This window comes from Spizellomyces punctatus (genome assembly GCF_000182565.1).
Source record: "Spizellomyces punctatus DAOM BR117 chromosome Unknown supercont1.1, whole genome shotgun sequence".
Lineage (NCBI taxonomy): Eukaryota > Fungi > Chytridiomycota > Chytridiomycetes > Spizellomycetales > Spizellomycetaceae > Spizellomyces > Spizellomyces punctatus.
In genome coordinates, this window is record NW_015971537.1 from 903,299 (window position 1) to 916,465 (window position 13,167).

The 13,167-nt window shown below is 47.0% G+C and overlaps 9 protein-coding genes across 10 annotated transcripts; 4 read left to right on the forward strand and 5 right to left on the reverse strand.

The window, feature by feature from the left end:
* Window positions 1–12: 12 nt before the first annotated feature.
* On the reverse strand, window positions 13–1,966 carry SPPG_00336 (uncharacterized protein). The gene is made up of 2 exons (XM_016748663.1): window positions 983–1,966; window positions 13–903 (listed from the first exon to the last, which is right to left on the reverse strand). The coding sequence occupies exons 1-2, from the start codon at window positions 1,721–1,723 to the stop codon at window positions 214–216; spliced, it is 1,431 nt and encodes a 476-aa protein (XP_016612657.1). The 5' UTR covers window positions 1,724–1,966; the 3' UTR covers window positions 13–213.
* Window positions 1,967–2,152: 186 nt separating this feature from the next.
* Window positions 2,153–3,342, reverse strand: SPPG_00337 (uncharacterized protein). The gene is made up of 7 exons (XM_016748664.1): window positions 3,221–3,342; window positions 3,064–3,144; window positions 2,924–2,998; window positions 2,770–2,838; window positions 2,624–2,701; window positions 2,507–2,566; window positions 2,153–2,449 (listed from the first exon to the last, which is right to left on the reverse strand). Exons 1-7 carry the CDS (start codon window positions 3,249–3,251, stop codon window positions 2,238–2,240), a joined length of 606 nt encoding a protein of 201 aa, XP_016612658.1. The 5' UTR covers window positions 3,252–3,342; the 3' UTR covers window positions 2,153–2,237.
* SPPG_00338 (pyridoxamine 5'-phosphate oxidase) lies at window positions 3,265–4,229 on the forward strand. The gene has a single exon (XM_016748665.1). It carries the CDS (start codon window positions 3,351–3,353, stop codon window positions 4,110–4,112), a length of 762 nt encoding a protein of 253 aa, XP_016612659.1. The 5' UTR covers window positions 3,265–3,350; the 3' UTR covers window positions 4,113–4,229.
* A 773-nt stretch (window positions 4,230–5,002) lies between these two features.
* Window positions 5,003–7,405, reverse strand: SPPG_00339 (uncharacterized protein). Its single transcript, XM_016748666.1, has 10 exons — window positions 6,953–7,405; window positions 6,751–6,844; window positions 6,568–6,687; window positions 6,363–6,498; window positions 6,065–6,300; window positions 5,806–5,997; window positions 5,550–5,746; window positions 5,345–5,488; window positions 5,145–5,278; window positions 5,003–5,070 (listed from the first exon to the last, which is right to left on the reverse strand). The coding sequence occupies exons 1-10, from the start codon at window positions 7,129–7,131 to the stop codon at window positions 5,021–5,023; spliced, it is 1,482 nt and encodes a 493-aa protein (XP_016612660.1). The 5' UTR covers window positions 7,132–7,405; the 3' UTR covers window positions 5,003–5,020.
* A 594-nt stretch (window positions 7,406–7,999) lies between these two features.
* On the forward strand, window positions 8,000–9,829 carry SPPG_00340. 2 transcript variants are annotated; one of them, XM_016748667.1, is made up of 6 exons: window positions 8,000–8,074; window positions 8,135–8,451; window positions 8,521–8,625; window positions 8,685–8,823; window positions 8,878–9,254; window positions 9,356–9,829. In XM_016748667.1, exons 1-6 carry the CDS (start codon window positions 8,072–8,074, stop codon window positions 9,357–9,359), a joined length of 945 nt encoding a protein of 314 aa, XP_016612661.1. In that variant the 5' UTR covers window positions 8,000–8,071; the 3' UTR covers window positions 9,360–9,829. The 2 variants fall into 2 exon arrangements, with proteins under 2 accessions (XP_016612661.1, XP_016612662.1); XM_016748668.1 differs by having other exon boundaries at window positions 9,361–9,829.
* SPPG_00341 (uncharacterized protein) lies at window positions 9,099–10,130 on the reverse strand. The gene is made up of 4 exons (XM_016748669.1): window positions 10,053–10,130; window positions 9,936–9,993; window positions 9,792–9,871; window positions 9,099–9,686 (listed from the first exon to the last, which is right to left on the reverse strand). The coding sequence occupies exons 1-4, from the start codon at window positions 10,086–10,088 to the stop codon at window positions 9,597–9,599; spliced, it is 264 nt and encodes an 87-aa protein (XP_016612663.1). The 5' UTR covers window positions 10,089–10,130; the 3' UTR covers window positions 9,099–9,596.
* A 111-nt stretch (window positions 10,131–10,241) lies between these two features.
* SPPG_00342 (uncharacterized protein) lies at window positions 10,242–11,127 on the forward strand. Its single transcript, XM_016748670.1, has 5 exons — window positions 10,242–10,301; window positions 10,358–10,449; window positions 10,508–10,686; window positions 10,759–10,840; window positions 10,910–11,127. The coding sequence occupies exons 1-5, from the start codon at window positions 10,280–10,282 to the stop codon at window positions 10,946–10,948; spliced, it is 414 nt and encodes a 137-aa protein (XP_016612664.1). The 5' UTR covers window positions 10,242–10,279; the 3' UTR covers window positions 10,949–11,127.
* SPPG_00343 (uncharacterized protein) lies at window positions 10,973–12,023 on the reverse strand. The gene is made up of 4 exons (XM_016748671.1): window positions 11,822–12,023; window positions 11,566–11,752; window positions 11,453–11,507; window positions 10,973–11,398 (listed from the first exon to the last, which is right to left on the reverse strand). The coding sequence occupies exons 1-4, from the start codon at window positions 11,977–11,979 to the stop codon at window positions 11,118–11,120; spliced, it is 681 nt and encodes a 226-aa protein (XP_016612665.1). The 5' UTR covers window positions 11,980–12,023; the 3' UTR covers window positions 10,973–11,117.
* A 111-nt stretch (window positions 12,024–12,134) lies between these two features.
* SPPG_00344 (uncharacterized protein) lies at window positions 12,135–13,111 on the forward strand. Its single transcript, XM_016748672.1, has 2 exons — window positions 12,135–12,546; window positions 12,612–13,111. The coding sequence occupies exons 1-2, from the start codon at window positions 12,204–12,206 to the stop codon at window positions 13,055–13,057; spliced, it is 789 nt and encodes a 262-aa protein (XP_016612666.1). The 5' UTR covers window positions 12,135–12,203; the 3' UTR covers window positions 13,058–13,111.
* Window positions 13,112–13,167: the final 56 nt, after the last annotated feature.

The window sequence follows — 13,167 nt, forward strand, 5'->3', positions numbered from 1 at the left end:
TTCCCCCCCCCCCCCCCCCAGCCAAGGTCTATTCTATGACAAATTTCCAACGCAAGAGTTTATACATGAGATATCTTTGCAAAAGAAAAGCGGATGAGAATGCCAAAGTATACATGCTGCATACAAGAGATATGAAAGGTATACGAAGTAGATATACACACATTCCCCAATACGTAAATCGCACAGGCAGTGGGATATAAATATTCTTTATCTTCAAGGAAGTCTACGAGTCGCCGGGCGTCTGATACGACGCGGAGGTAGAGTAGTTGAAGAGGAGGAAGTGGTTGTTTCGGGATGAACCTGACGTCGACGCTTCGGGTGACGACCGACCGTCTCGTGGGCAGACTCTACTCGGCTTTCTTCAATCTCTTCATCTCGGTGTCGTTTCTTGCCGCGTGTCAGAGGCGATGGCGATCGGCGAATGCGGGTTGACCGGGCGGTACGACGCGGCAAAGCGATAACGCGTTCAGCAGTATTGCTCGAGGATGAGTCCTCATCATCAGCATTATTTTCATCCTCGTTATCCGTATCAGGATCATTACTCAGTTCTTCGTCGCGTTTAGCCATGCGTTGCCGGATGCCTGCATTATAGTCTTCGTTTTCCGTCGCGATTTCGTATCGGCAGGACGGGCAGGTACAACTCGTCTTGAGCCAGGTGGAAATACAGCCTCGATGAAAGAGATGATGGCAGGGCATGCGCAGAATTTCCTCGTCAGGTGGGAGTGGATCCGTAGTAAGGGTGTGGGCGATGAAATCCTCTTGGCAGATGGCGCATAACTTGTGTTTCTCCCGTCTCCGTTCGGATAAGTATATCACTGGTAAGCCGGAAATTGCAATGTCGCTTGCGGGAGGTTGACCTTGCAAATGAGGTGGGTTGGAGTTTAAGCGTTCAAGGAGCATGCTCTGCATTATAGGAAAAGACGATCCGATTAGTAATCGCTAAAGAGGACGGCAACACAGAGATGGCAACATGCCAACCTACCAACAATAGAATGGGAAGATTTCCTGTCCGATCCTCCTCCTCTTCGTTGACTCCACCTTGTCGTGATGCATTGCGTCTTTCCCGTAGGGAGCGTGGCCAAAATAACACCGAATGACCATCCGGTAACCGCCCACCATTTTCCCCCGAGATGTAAAAGGTCAGGGTAAAGGTATGGGGTTGATCCGCTGGAACCTGCCCTGTCTCGTCCGAAGCGCGGGGTTCACCGGTAGGTGTAGTACTGCTTTCGTTTGGATTGCTCTCATTGTTGGAGGTGCCCTGGTCCGAAAGATGGAGATGAAAGTCGAAAGTTGGTATGTTATCAGGGGCTGTTTCTTGAGGGTTTACTGCGGAAAGCTCAGGCGGAATAGGCGGAAAATCTGGTGGCAGATTTCGCAGTGTTTCCCGACGGCTGGCTCTTTGGGCTCTGGCGCTAGCAGCTGGGTTGCTACGGGCAGTTCCATCTTCCGTCATTGCACCACTCAGAGCGCCCAATCCCGAAAGGCGTGGAATAGGATGAAAAAGGACGCGAGAGCGAGGCGCTATGGAAATACCGCTGCCAAACGATGTTCTGGAAGGATGTGGACCAGATGTGTTTACCGGAGCATCTCCCTCGGCATCCTCAATTTCCCCCCACAAGCGTGCTCTTTCCAACGGCCTACTTGGATTCTCAGAACCTGAGGTGCTGCTGTTACTGCTGTCGTGATTGTTATCTATATTGTTTACGTGGTTGTTATCCGACATTTGCGTGCGTGCGTGTGAGTGTGATGAAATGCGAGATTTGATAAGAAACCAAACAAGAGGAATTCCCAAAGAGAATCCTTTCAAGTTATGTGAAAATGAGAAAGATGGAATGAGACAGAGATGAAAGGGCCGAAGTGGAAGAGCAACCTGCTTTTACGTGAGGATTAAACTGGTGAGCAGTTGGCCAATGGGGGGAGCTTTGACTGTTAAAAAGGGCTTCCCGGGTTATCTCCGCCGTCCCCCCCCCACTGTCAAACTCCCCAACCACGACACATGACTGCGCCGCCAACATCACGTAATGCACACATTCGTCAGCCATGCTGCGCCACATGACTGCGCAATTGATTTTGAGATGGATTTTGGAAGGTCTGATTGGGAAGACAGATCTTGATGTGCTTTACCACATAGGTACCTGCTGGACGTTAGGGATTCTGCTTAGAAATGCCCGTTTTCCTGACGGAAGCCATCAGGTATGGCGCTCATCAAGCTTTTTAAATGGAAAATTGTAAGTAATCTATTCTAATGCGCTCAAGGTCCATCCGTCGGTTCCTCCCTCCAACAATCTGTTCAAACTTTCATCGCACGGCCTAGCTAGCGTGACTTCCTGGAAAACCTCTGACACTGTCACCTCGTGAAACCCAAGTTTGTCTTTAAACAATACAAGACTTGGTGTATTATTTAATGAGATCTTTGCTGTGAATGTCGTGACATGCAACGAAGTAATAGCTGCAAAAGAGGATTAGATGCGTTGAGACAGTTTACATTCACGTATTTGCAGCCTACCGTATCGCATCATTAGCATGGCCGCTTCTATGCCCAGCCCTTGTCTACGCGCAGATGGTTCTGTCGGGTGTCGTTAGACGACGGGCGAGATCGGCGGAGATGGGGCTTGGCACTCACCAGCAACCATCAATTCCAGCTCCGCACTTTGGGGATCATCGTGGTCGTTAAAGAAAAGGTTGACATCTCCTACCATACCTGAACCATCACAAAAGATTGGGTTACATGTTTGAATGATTGAAACTTGTGAAATCCATGGAACAGACCACCCCATATGCCAGTGCTTCCAACACGGTTGCCCTCAAACACTGGTGAAAGCAAGATAAAGGTGCATTCTAACGGAAAGATATAAACGGAGGCGTTGATATAGATTTCAAACTCGCTAGCCAAATACCATATAAAACCCACCAAACTACCCACTTTTTTCATCTTCAAACCAAGACTTTTGCATATCATACTCTTCTTCCAAAGTCAGAGGTTCTGATGCCGTCATCTCTGTGTCCTATTTCAGTCAATGCGCGCTCTTATGGCGAGATGCATGGGGCAGCACCCCCTCTCACCTTGCAGAAAAGGATCCGTCATCCATGTGTGGTAGATCTCCACATGCTCAGGTTTGTATGGAACGAGAACAACTTTTTGGCCTACGTGACGACGAGTGTGGCATTGTTGTATGTGCTGTTGCAAGAGCGATGCAGTGGAAGGAAAAGAAAGGATTACCTTTTATGACCACATTGCTGTTTGCCTTCATGCTTTGGGTCGCAAGACGGTGCCGATCGCGTCGCGCGATCTGGGGCTCTTTGACCACTGCTCTGTCCTTTCACACTCTGCGGATTTTCCACCGTTTTTCATGCTGCGAATCTTGTTTTCGAGGCGAGCATTTCTATCTCCTGGAATTCGATATACTGCCCACACGTACCAGCCAAGCCTACGCAGCAGCATGTCAAGTCCACCCATCCACCACCCAGAAATTGCCGCCATGCGGATAAACTACACCCAACCAACACTAACAGAATCCCAGCTCGATCCCAACCCAATTACTCAGTTTGAACGGTGGTTCAACGAGGTCAAATCCTCTGGAACAATCCGCGAACCCAACGCAATGGCCCTTGCGACATCGTGTCCGACAACAGGTCGTCCATCCTGTCGTATGGTGCTGTTCAAAGACGTTGACGAGACTGGGTTGGTCTTTTACACCAATTATGAGTCTCGCAAGGCACGGGAATTGGATGCCAACCCTTTTGCTGCTTGTACGTTCTGGTGGGGTGAGCGATCGGTGCGTGTAGAGGGTAAAGTAGAGAGAACATCAGCCGACGAGAGTGATACCTATTATAATTCTAGACCAAGGGGCAGTCGACTGGGAGCGTGGGCGTCCCCGCAAAGTAAAGTGCTAACTGGCGGACGGGCAGAATTGGAGCAACATGAGAAGGACATACAGGAACGGTTCAAGGATGTAGAGGATGTGCCACGACCGGAACATTGGGGTGGTTATAGAGTGATACCGGATAGAATCGAGTTTTGGGCAGGGAGACCTTGTAGGCTACACGATAGAATCGTGTATACAAGACATTCATCCGATTCAGAATGGTCGGTCCTTAGATTAGCTCCCTAGTGGGAGAGTTTTCTGGATAGTCAATAGTGTCTGTCGTGAAGGACAGTAATATATATGCCCTTGCAATGCACATGTGTATCTCTTAAACACAAATAAGAATCGAAGATTATGAAGGTAGAACACCCTCAAAGCAATGAAAGACTGGACATGGATGACATGGATCTCACAAAGATTAGTCGGCACCTCGATGCAGATTTGGACAAACGTGCCTGGAACGGACCACAGGTGTACGCTACAAGTCCCTTTCCATTAATTTGCAGTTATATGATCGAAAAGGACGCTCTCGAACAGGCCACAGTAGCGCAGGCGAACCTGACATGCCGACAACAAACTTGTTCGCTATTGACAACGGGCACCACGAGATGAAATGACCAACTGTAACACTGGTGTTCTCCTGCTCTCCCGCGTACTTTGCAGACGGCGGTCACTGCCGGCAAGGGAACAGACCAAGTTGACTGCCCCATATCACACGGCCACTTGCAACGCAAGGGATAGGGAAGTTGCATGGATCTGATAGGGACGGACTCTGTAGCCAATGGCAGCTCTGCTGCGGGAATTACAAAGATGGATTTGTACAATAGATCCATCATGGCCTGGACATGGCAGCAGCGCAGCTTCACAGGCACCAAAAGATAAAAGGCGGGCTTCATTTTTCGAGGGCTACGAAGCAATCAGATCGGTGGAGAGCAACAAAGCCACCAGGGGCGTTTGCCAAACCCCGTACTTCATGCTAATGGAAGAGTCGTTAGGGACAATCAACGGTTGTTGTCGTGTTCCGCTCCTGTGGGGGTTTCAAGAGAACTAGGAACAGTTTGGTTACAATCCTCGTAAAAATAGAAAATGCTGTCAACAACACACACTAGCAACCACGCTAGCAAATAAACACAAGAGCCTTCTTGACCAAATTCTCATTGCAAAACATCACTAAAATACGCCATTGTAAACCTTTTCACTTCATCTAAAACCAGACATACAAAAAAAAAATCAATACCCCATTCAAAGGAAATACTCGAACAAATGGCCAAAACTCACCATCAATATCCACCAAAGTGGCATCACTTTTCGGAAACACCATAAATAACTCTCTATCCTCTGATCGTCGTCCAATCACCCACGCATCCGACGCGGTCTTGATACATAGTTCGTTCGGGTGACCGGCATGCGAGCTGCAATATTGTGTGTTTGGACTGTAATCCGTTTTTAAGAATAATGGGGTTTGTTCGGTGACTTACCTCATGAAATCGTCGTGCATCCTGTCGACGCATGTTATTAGGTCAGGTGTTAAGATGGTGGATTTATACGCTCCAATAGAGGTTTTGAATGCGAGGTTCATGGAGTTGTAGTAGAGGTACCGAAAGTGTTGGTCCGCAAATTCACTGTAAAGTGTTAGATGAATGTGCAGTTGACGGGTGCCCTGAAAATGGGATGGGTATTTACCCTAGATGTCGGGCATTTGTCCATCCCTCCGACAGGACGCCTGATAGGGATCGCAGCCGGTCATCAAGAAACCCTGCTAAATGGACATAAAACTCTCCGTTCCGGATATCAGTTTCTGGTGGTTTTTTGTCGGTTGGGTTGACATCTACTGTTGATGATGGGGGTATGAGAAAGACCAATGTGCACTCCTCTTCAAACTAGATTGTAAATGTTTGTTACTACAAAATGGGAGCCGAGTTGTGAACGAGTCGCTTACCTGATACACAACAAGAAAATGCTCAACAGCGTGGTGTCCAATATACACGCTCCTCATTTCAACGTTTACGCCAGCCATACTGGGATTCGTTGGTCCCACCAAGTACCCAGAAAACCGCTGTCCTTTTCTCCCTAGCGCCATCTTTGGCTGACGCGGAGCCCGAAGGCCCATTCGACGTGTAGCTATCACGGGCTGAAAAGGGCGTATCATCAGGATCTCTAAACGCCAAAAAACATCACAACAAAGATGTGCTACGGACCTCGCCTTTTCGTTTGACTTGATTGACAATCGGGTCATACACCCGGCCCGTTTCGGGATCTGTCAAAAAATCGTAGACGCTTTTTAAATCTTGAAAGCTTTCGAGCCCGCTCCACACGAGTTGATCGTGCCAGAGGAAGCAAACATGACGCAGGATGGGAAACTGGGATTGGAGATCATGGATAAAGGAGGATATCTGTAGGTACGAAGATTTGTCTAGCGATGCAAAATGGATACCTTGAAGAAAAGATGAAGATCAGATACGGGGTTTCCAAAGACGGTCAGTTACGAAATCATACCACATAGGGCATTGACCAAGTCCAGTGATGCAACATCTATTCGTGGTATATAGCTTGTAAAAAACTCTTCCAGAGTCTTTTTGAGTATGATGATGGATTGGGTTTGAGCGACATGATCGAACCCCTTGTAAAGAAACTTTGGAAAAAGAAACCAGTTCTTTAGCCACATCCTACAGCATACGAATAACGCATAACATCACTACACCTTGAAAAACTCATAACTCCGCTCCAAAACTCTTTTCAAAATACTATCCTGCAGCTCACTGTCCAAATACTCGATTTTGCTCAGTCGTGCTGATCTCGTCCGCGTTCCAAGTCTTACTTTCTTCCGACAAAGAAGGATTTAGACAGTATACGAAATGGTGAAGACGGGTGGAGAAGAGAGTACCAATAACATCCAGTATCCGGGCTCGGGTTCGTAAAGAATGACACGGTGTTTACGGGTGTGGACGGTCTCGCAGGGGTGGGATGGTGAAAAGGTTCTAACGAGGAATTTGCCGAGGTGTTAGCGGTTGTGAAATTAAATGAGACGGCATTCCAGCCCCGCCCAGGTACCACCAAAAAAACAGGCAATGTTGGCGAGAACACACCTCGTAAACTGCACCAAGGCCTGTGCGAGTCCAACCTGACGAGACTTTTCATTGAGTGACGTTGATGCTGGATGGAAGAAGCAAATTTGGTCTGCTGATGTTTTCTCTGTTTGTCCAAAGGTGGGGTTGAAGACTGCAAAGTAGACAAGAGATGCAGGACGGGTTTTGGTCGTATCCATGTTTAGACTATGGTCCAGCCCGTCGCGGGATCTTGGACTAAGGGACGTTTGCAGTGCGCGTTTTGGTTCACAAGGACTGGTACAGAGTCCAAATGACCAAATAACGAGAAGGGAATGTGCTTTTGGAAATGCCAAAGGCAACTCCAACGCGCTACCGTTTAGACTTATGCAGCTGGCAAGTGCATCAAAAAGTCGAACAGTCCGCCTTGTAGAGACAGCGGTGGACCAGAATGGAGCGCACCACCATGAGCAGCACAGATCTCGTCCATTTAACCATCACCCTGCGACATACTGGACGCAAACCACACCACACAACGACAACACATCTCTCGCCCTCATGAACTTTATCTCTTACTGTTCTGTTCCATTCCGAAATATCCCACTCCCTTGCAAAGATCCATAAACGATCGCCCCAACAACGGCTGTCAAGACAGCAGAACTTTGTTCTCCTGCGCACTTGCACAATAACGATCTGAATTGCAACGCAAGGGAAGGACGACACATACAAGCCATGTCATCCCAGTCCCCAATAGCCAAAAAGAAAACAGCCATTGCACATACACACAAATGTCCCAGTTGTTTTCTTCCTTGCAATAAAAGTGCTGGCGACAGCTCGGAAAAAGGGAGCCCAGTCTACCAGCCCAAAAAGCCAAAAATTATGCTGCCGATATGTTCTTGATAGCCATACCGCAACGGTAAAAGCTCTTGAGACTTTTCCGTTGTCCCATTTCCAACAATGGAGGGGAGCAACCCTTTTAAAGAAGAAGACGAAGAAGAAGCAAGTTGCTTTTTATACGCTTTCCCTAATGTGGCTGGATGACGCATCCACATGCTAACCTCGTCCCGGCTCCTTCCGTTTCCCGTTTTTATAAAAACCAAGCAGATTGCTCAACAAAACAATCTCCATCTTTTCAACCCTCTAAACACACACTTTTCAAACATGGTATTTATTCTGTGCACAATCACGAAAAAAGGTCATCATCATCATGTCTTTGGTTCACAGGTCAAAGTCGCAGTCCTCGGAGCCGCTGGCGGTATCGGCCAACCCCTTTCCCTCCTCCTCAAGGCCAACACAACCATCACAGAGCTAGCTCTCTTTGATATTGCCAACACAGCCGGAGTGGCGGCAGATCTCTCGCACATTAACACGCCCGCAAAGGTGACTGGATACAAGGGTGATGAGCAATTGGAGGGTGCGCTCAAGGGTGCGGATGTAGTGGTTATTCCCGCTGGTGTGCCTCGGAAGCCTGGTATGACCCGTGACGATTTGTTCAAGATCAATGCCGGGATTGTAAAGAACCTTGCTACGGCTGCTGCAAAGTAAGTGATTTCGTAGGCGACGTTTTCAAAAGTTGTTGTAGATATGTTGTATTGATGGAATGAAAATAGGCACTGCCCCAAGGCATTCATGGCCATCATTTCCAACCCTGTCAACTCGACCGTTCCCATTGTTGCTGAGGTCTTCAAGGCCCACGGTGTTTACGATGCCAAGAGGTGAGAAAGGGATTATCATGAAACCTCTCGCAGGTGCTAATGTGTTTTATTCTGTCCAGGATCTTTGGAGTGACAACATTGGACATTGTCCGTGCCAACACGTTTGTCTCTGAATTGAAAAACACGGAACCCCAGAGCACCAATGTCCCAGTCATTGGTGGACACTCTGGTGTGACCATTATCCCCGTTCTCTCTGCGGTATGGTATAAAGTCTTTGTCAGCACCGTGAAAACAAACTAATGTCCTTTATAGACTGGCCACTCTTTCACGGACGAGCAAGTCGAGCGCCTCACGCAGCGCATCCAGTACGGTGGTGACGAAGTTGTCAAGGCCAAGGACGGCGCCGGTTCCGCGACGCTCTCCATGGCCTATGCTGGAGCCCGGTTCGTCAACTCCCTCCTCGAAGCGAGTGTCTTGAAAAAGACGGGCGTGACGGAATGCACATATGTCAAGAGCGACGTCGCTGAAGGCCTCGAGTACTTTTCGACCGTGGTTGAACTTGGACCTGAGGGTGTGAGCAAGATTCACCCCATTCCATCCTTGAATGCCCATGAGAAAAAGTTGCTGGATGCCGCTGTACCGGAATTGAAGGCGAACATTCAAAAGGGGGTGGACTTTGTCAAGAATGCGTAAGTATGGATTTTGCATTGCTGAAAACCGTGTGAACTATCAATGACGTTTTGCTTTTTGTTTGTAATTTGCTTTCTGCGTTTTTCTGTGTTTTGGGTAGTTAAGTACGTCGCGTTTGTAATAGATTATCATCAATATGGAATAGTGTGTGGGTTGACGACGAATTGCCTGCTACCTATGTGCTGCTTATTGACTTACTTCTGACATCCTGCATAATTTACCGACGACTCGACCATCCCAACTTGTCCACTTGCCCCAAATTCCATGACCATGAAATATCCGACATGCAGATCATCCATCCTTGCTGTACAAATCCTCCTCAAATACATACACATCCACCGTCACGAAACACCGACTTTAGATAATGACACACTCCTTTCCAAAGTCCGCAACTGCACCACACCCTGGGAAATCAACATTGAAATCTTTTCCTATACAAAAAAGGCAACAAAAACCAGATAAACAAACATGCCCCCCATATTCAAAAATCGAGTACGTTGGCAGTATCTTTTAATAAAACAAAACAACTTACATACCGAATCAACTTCATACCGATACCGCTCAAAATCCGATCTAGCCCAATCTCTTATAAATTTCTTATTTTCCGGATCCAAATCTAAATAGTTCATTATTAGAACTCCATCCCATCACCATTACTTGCTTTTATTTGGGAAACGTACGACGGGTAAGACGAAGTATGGACCGATAAAGTCCCAACGCTTTTTGACGGGTTAAAAACTATATGTGCGTTAATAATGCTTCTATGGTTATTTGCTTGTCGTTTGGGATGGACTTACTTGTGCGAGGGAGGGTGTTGATGGGTGCAGTGGCATGAACGTAGGTGCGAATGCAGAAACCAAAAAGGGTTGTGTGTTGGCAAGAAACGGAGGATGAAGCGCTTTGAACAAGACCACGTATATCACGTGACTACACGTGGTCAACGGACTGAACTGCATCGAAAGCGGAGACCCAAAAGGGTTGTTCACGGTTATTATTTTGAGTAGTTGATTTAACAGATTAAAACATGTGGTTAACGGATACGCAAAGTGAGTTTTTTCTAATGGAATACAGACGTAGTGATTTGTACTTACTCGTTTTTTAGAGATTGGGGTGGGGTTAACGGCGTTTGGGGTATTGTTCATGTTATTGGGCGTCATGTTGTTTTTTGATGGAGGATTACTAGCAATCGGAAACGTAAGTCCTTTGAAATCACAACATTCCACATGACGTTGGTAACTAATGGTTGAGACAGATTTTATTTATAGGCGGTTTAACACTCATTATCGGTCTCTCGAAAACAATTGCATTCTTTGCAAGACCGGAAAAGATGCGGGGAACCATTTGTTTTTTGGGTGGGGTTTGTTTGGTTTTTGCGAGGTGGGCGGTTGTGGGGATTGTGGTTGAGGCGATTGGGTTTGTGAATTTGTTTGGGTAAGGTTTTTTTTTGTGTTTGTCGAAATATGTTGAAAGTTTTTTTTGTTAATGGTTGGTTTTGGACGATAGGGATTTCTTTCCGGTTGTGATTGGGTTTCTACGAAAGATGCCCGTTATTGGGTCCGTGTTGAATACGCCGGGGATATCACATGTATGTATTGACCATGTCGTTTTTTCATTCTAGTTGTGATTTGGTGGTCTAATGTTGGTCTAATACTAGGTCATTGATAAACTCATGGGCTCAAAATTACCCGTATAATAACTATTTGCATTTATGAATGCTTTTTTTGTTGTGTATCGCAAAAGGAGAGAAGACAATACCCCCCCAATTATTATATTATTGTATTTTATACTACAAGTTGTGTAATGGCGTAAGGATGTGGTACGAATATATATGTACAAAAAGCAAAAAAAGAGCATTGCTTTTTTCAATCTGAATCGGTGGAAGGGTGGTAGCCGTTTGTGAGGCCGTTGGGTATACCGTTTGTCGAAGGTAGCGTAGAATCGCCAGCAGATTCAGATCCAGATTCACCATCGTCATCCTCATTGTCTTGTTGTTCCGCACTGTCATCATCACCATCATCTTCATTATCATCAACGGACCCGTCCTCATCGTCATCACACGATACATCCGCCCCATTTTCAAACATGTGCGCAAACTCTTCCATACTGAGTGTACGTATCGCCCGCTCATACGTCGGCGTAAGATCTAAATCACCATCAACACATGCATGACTCTGGACACACACACAGAAAATCCCACCTTTCAAATACGCAACAACATCCTCCCGCTCCTCTTCATCCGCAACCTCAATCGGCTACCCATCAAAAATTAGATACAGATCCAATCCCCAAACTCGACAACGCACAACATACCAACTTCCCCTCCCCATTCCGTCTCTCAACATCCGCACCAAGCTCCACCAAACATTTCGCAACAGCCGCTGTTTCACAGACATGTAACGGTGTATCCCCGTCATCGTCCACGATATCGATTTGGGCGTGATAGGTGGTGACCAGGAGATGTATGAGGGGAATATGTGCATACGCAGCCGCAGCATGTCTAAAACAAGATAATGTGATCAATATATGAGTAACTGAGTTTTAATATGAAGTGTGGTGGGGAACGTACAGAGGGGTGTACCCGGTATCATCCTTTACATTGGGATCCAAAGGAGTTCCACCCGGTCCACCGTGTTTAAGAAAGTGTTCAACAAGGTCCATACGGCCATCTGAGCATGCTAGCCAGATATTCGTTTCGGCTAGACCGGGGAGTTCCGTCCCAGGCATCCTCAAACAAAAAGATTTCGTTAAAATGGTTTGGGGATAATTTAGAGTTGCGAAGAGCGCAAATGCTGCAAAAGCGAGAGGTGAGAATGAGTCATTTCACGTGCCAGCCTTGACAACCTGCGCCATGTCGCTTACGGCATTTCCTTGTCCAGCACGCGTTTTGTCCAAATGGTTTTTGGTTTACGGGTTTTTTGCGTATTGGGGGTCATTTTGCTATTACAAAAATGTCGGCACCTACATCCCTCCATCTCTACACGCATCTCCAACCCCCATCACGCACAGAAGACCAATGGACACGAACCCTTTTTAGCCGGTCAACAGCCTACATGGCCCACCAAACCCCTTCGTCACCATCCCCCCCTCTTCCCACACCGACACCAAGCACACCACCTTCACCACCTGCGAAATGGACTGCATTGCCTACGAGTCTTCAACGACCGCTTTCGAGGGAAGAGTTTATGAAAGTTCTTTCGGAGCATGTTTCGAGGAAACGGTCTTTGGAGGATGGGGAACGGGAGGAAGGGTTGGAGAAGCGGTTAAAGGTGTTGAGTGAGCGGGTTGTTACAGGTATAAAAAAATTGGTTTTTTTTTATCAACCAACCGACGTTTTCATTTAACAAAATCTATAATAGAAACGACTACTCTTCTTACCACCCACACCCAAACCCTAACAACCCTCCTCGAATCCCATAAAACAAGCCTAGACACAACCCGCGAACAAACCAAAACTCTCACAACCCTCCTGCAATCCGAGAAAACCCTACACTCGTCACTCGTCTCCCAAAACGATACACTAGCAACATTGTCCAATCGATTAAATACCTTGCAAGCCAAACTCTCTACCCTACCCAACACCCCGCATGACGATCATGATGATGATGATGAATCGACACTTCCGGACCGGTTACAACAGACAAATGAGCGGATATCGCAGTTGATGCGGATTCGAGATGATGTACTTCGAGACCGGATGCAACGGGAAGCTAAATGTAGGCAGGTCCTTGAAGCGTGTGTGGGCGGGTGGGAATGGAGTGAGGAGGGTGTGAATGAGGTTTTAGAGTGTCTGGAGGTAGATTAGATATTTTTTATGGGGGTTTTTTTTTGTTGGAATAGAGTGGGTTGATGCACTCCACTTGTTTTGGCCAAGTTCATCTTTGTGGATTCGGAGTAAAGTGAAAATGCGAACCA

Bases quoted from the DNA above. Each gene is read 5' to 3' on its own strand.
- SPPG_00336 (XM_016748663.1), bottom strand. From the start codon at position 1,723: ATGTCGGATAACAACCACGTAAACAATATAGATAACAATCACGACAGC. The intron at 904-982 runs GTAGGTTGGCAT...CCTATAATGCAG, and splicing joins ATCTTCCCATTCTATTGTTG to AGCATGCTCCTTGAACGCTT.
- SPPG_00337 (XM_016748664.1), bottom strand. From the start codon at position 3,251: ATGAAGGCAAACAGCAATGTGGTCATAAAAG. The intron at 3,145-3,220 runs GTAATCCTTTCT...GTCGTCACGTAG, and splicing joins CAGCAATGTGGTCATAAAAG to GCCAAAAAGTTGTTCTCGTT. The intron at 2,567-2,623 runs GTGAGTGCCAAG...GACACCCGACAG, and splicing joins GCTGGAATTGATGGTTGCTG to AACCATCTGCGCGTAGACAA.
- SPPG_00338 (XM_016748665.1), top strand. From the start codon at position 3,351: ATGCTGCGAATCTTGTTTTCGAGGCGAGCATTTCTATCTCCTGGAATT.
- SPPG_00339 (XM_016748666.1), bottom strand. From the start codon at position 7,131: ATGGATACGACCAAAACCCGTCCTGCATCTCTTGTCTACTTTGCAGTC. The intron at 6,845-6,952 runs GTGTGTTCTCGC...ATTCCTCGTTAG, and splicing joins GCCTTGGTGCAGTTTACGAG to AACCTTTTCACCATCCCACC. The intron at 6,499-6,567 runs GTGTAGTGATGT...CTTTTTCCAAAG, and splicing joins GGAGTTATGAGTTTTTCAAG to TTTCTTTACAAGGGGTTCGA.
- SPPG_00340 (XM_016748668.1), top strand. The intron at 8,452-8,520 runs GTAAGTGATTTC...GAATGAAAATAG, and splicing joins CTTGCTACGGCTGCTGCAAA to GCACTGCCCCAAGGCATTCA. The intron at 8,626-8,684 runs GTGAGAAAGGGA...TATTCTGTCCAG, and splicing joins GGTGTTTACGATGCCAAGAG to GATCTTTGGAGTGACAACAT.
- SPPG_00341 (XM_016748669.1), bottom strand. From the start codon at position 10,088: ATGCCACTGCACCCATCAACACCCTCCCTCGCACAA. The intron at 9,994-10,052 runs GTAAGTCCATCC...ACGCACATATAG, and splicing joins CAACACCCTCCCTCGCACAA to TTTTTAACCCGTCAAAAAGC. The intron at 9,687-9,791 runs GTATGTAAGTTG...TTTTTTGTATAG, and splicing joins ATCGGTATGAAGTTGATTCG to GAAAAGATTTCAATGTTGAT.
- SPPG_00342 (XM_016748670.1), top strand. From the start codon at position 10,280: ATGTGGTTAACGGATACGCAAA. The intron at 10,450-10,507 runs GTAAGTCCTTTG...TGGTTGAGACAG, and splicing joins GATTACTAGCAATCGGAAAC to ATTTTATTTATAGGCGGTTT. The intron at 10,687-10,758 runs GTAAGGTTTTTT...TTTGGACGATAG, and splicing joins GGGTTTGTGAATTTGTTTGG to GGATTTCTTTCCGGTTGTGA.
- SPPG_00343 (XM_016748671.1), bottom strand. From the start codon at position 11,979: ATGCCTGGGACGGAACTCCCCGGTCTAGCCGAAACGAATATCTGGCTA. The intron at 11,753-11,821 runs GTACGTTCCCCA...ATCTTGTTTTAG, and splicing joins GATACCGGGTACACCCCTCT to ACATGCTGCGGCTGCGTATG. The intron at 11,399-11,452 runs GTGGGATTTTCT...ATGGTGATTTAG, and splicing joins TGTTGTTGCGTATTTGAAAG to ATCTTACGCCGACGTATGAG.
- SPPG_00344 (XM_016748672.1), top strand. From the start codon at position 12,204: ATGTCGGCACCTACATCCCTCCATCTCTACACGCATCTCCAACCCCCA. The intron at 12,547-12,611 runs GTATAAAAAAAT...AATCTATAATAG, and splicing joins GAGTGAGCGGGTTGTTACAG to AAACGACTACTCTTCTTACC.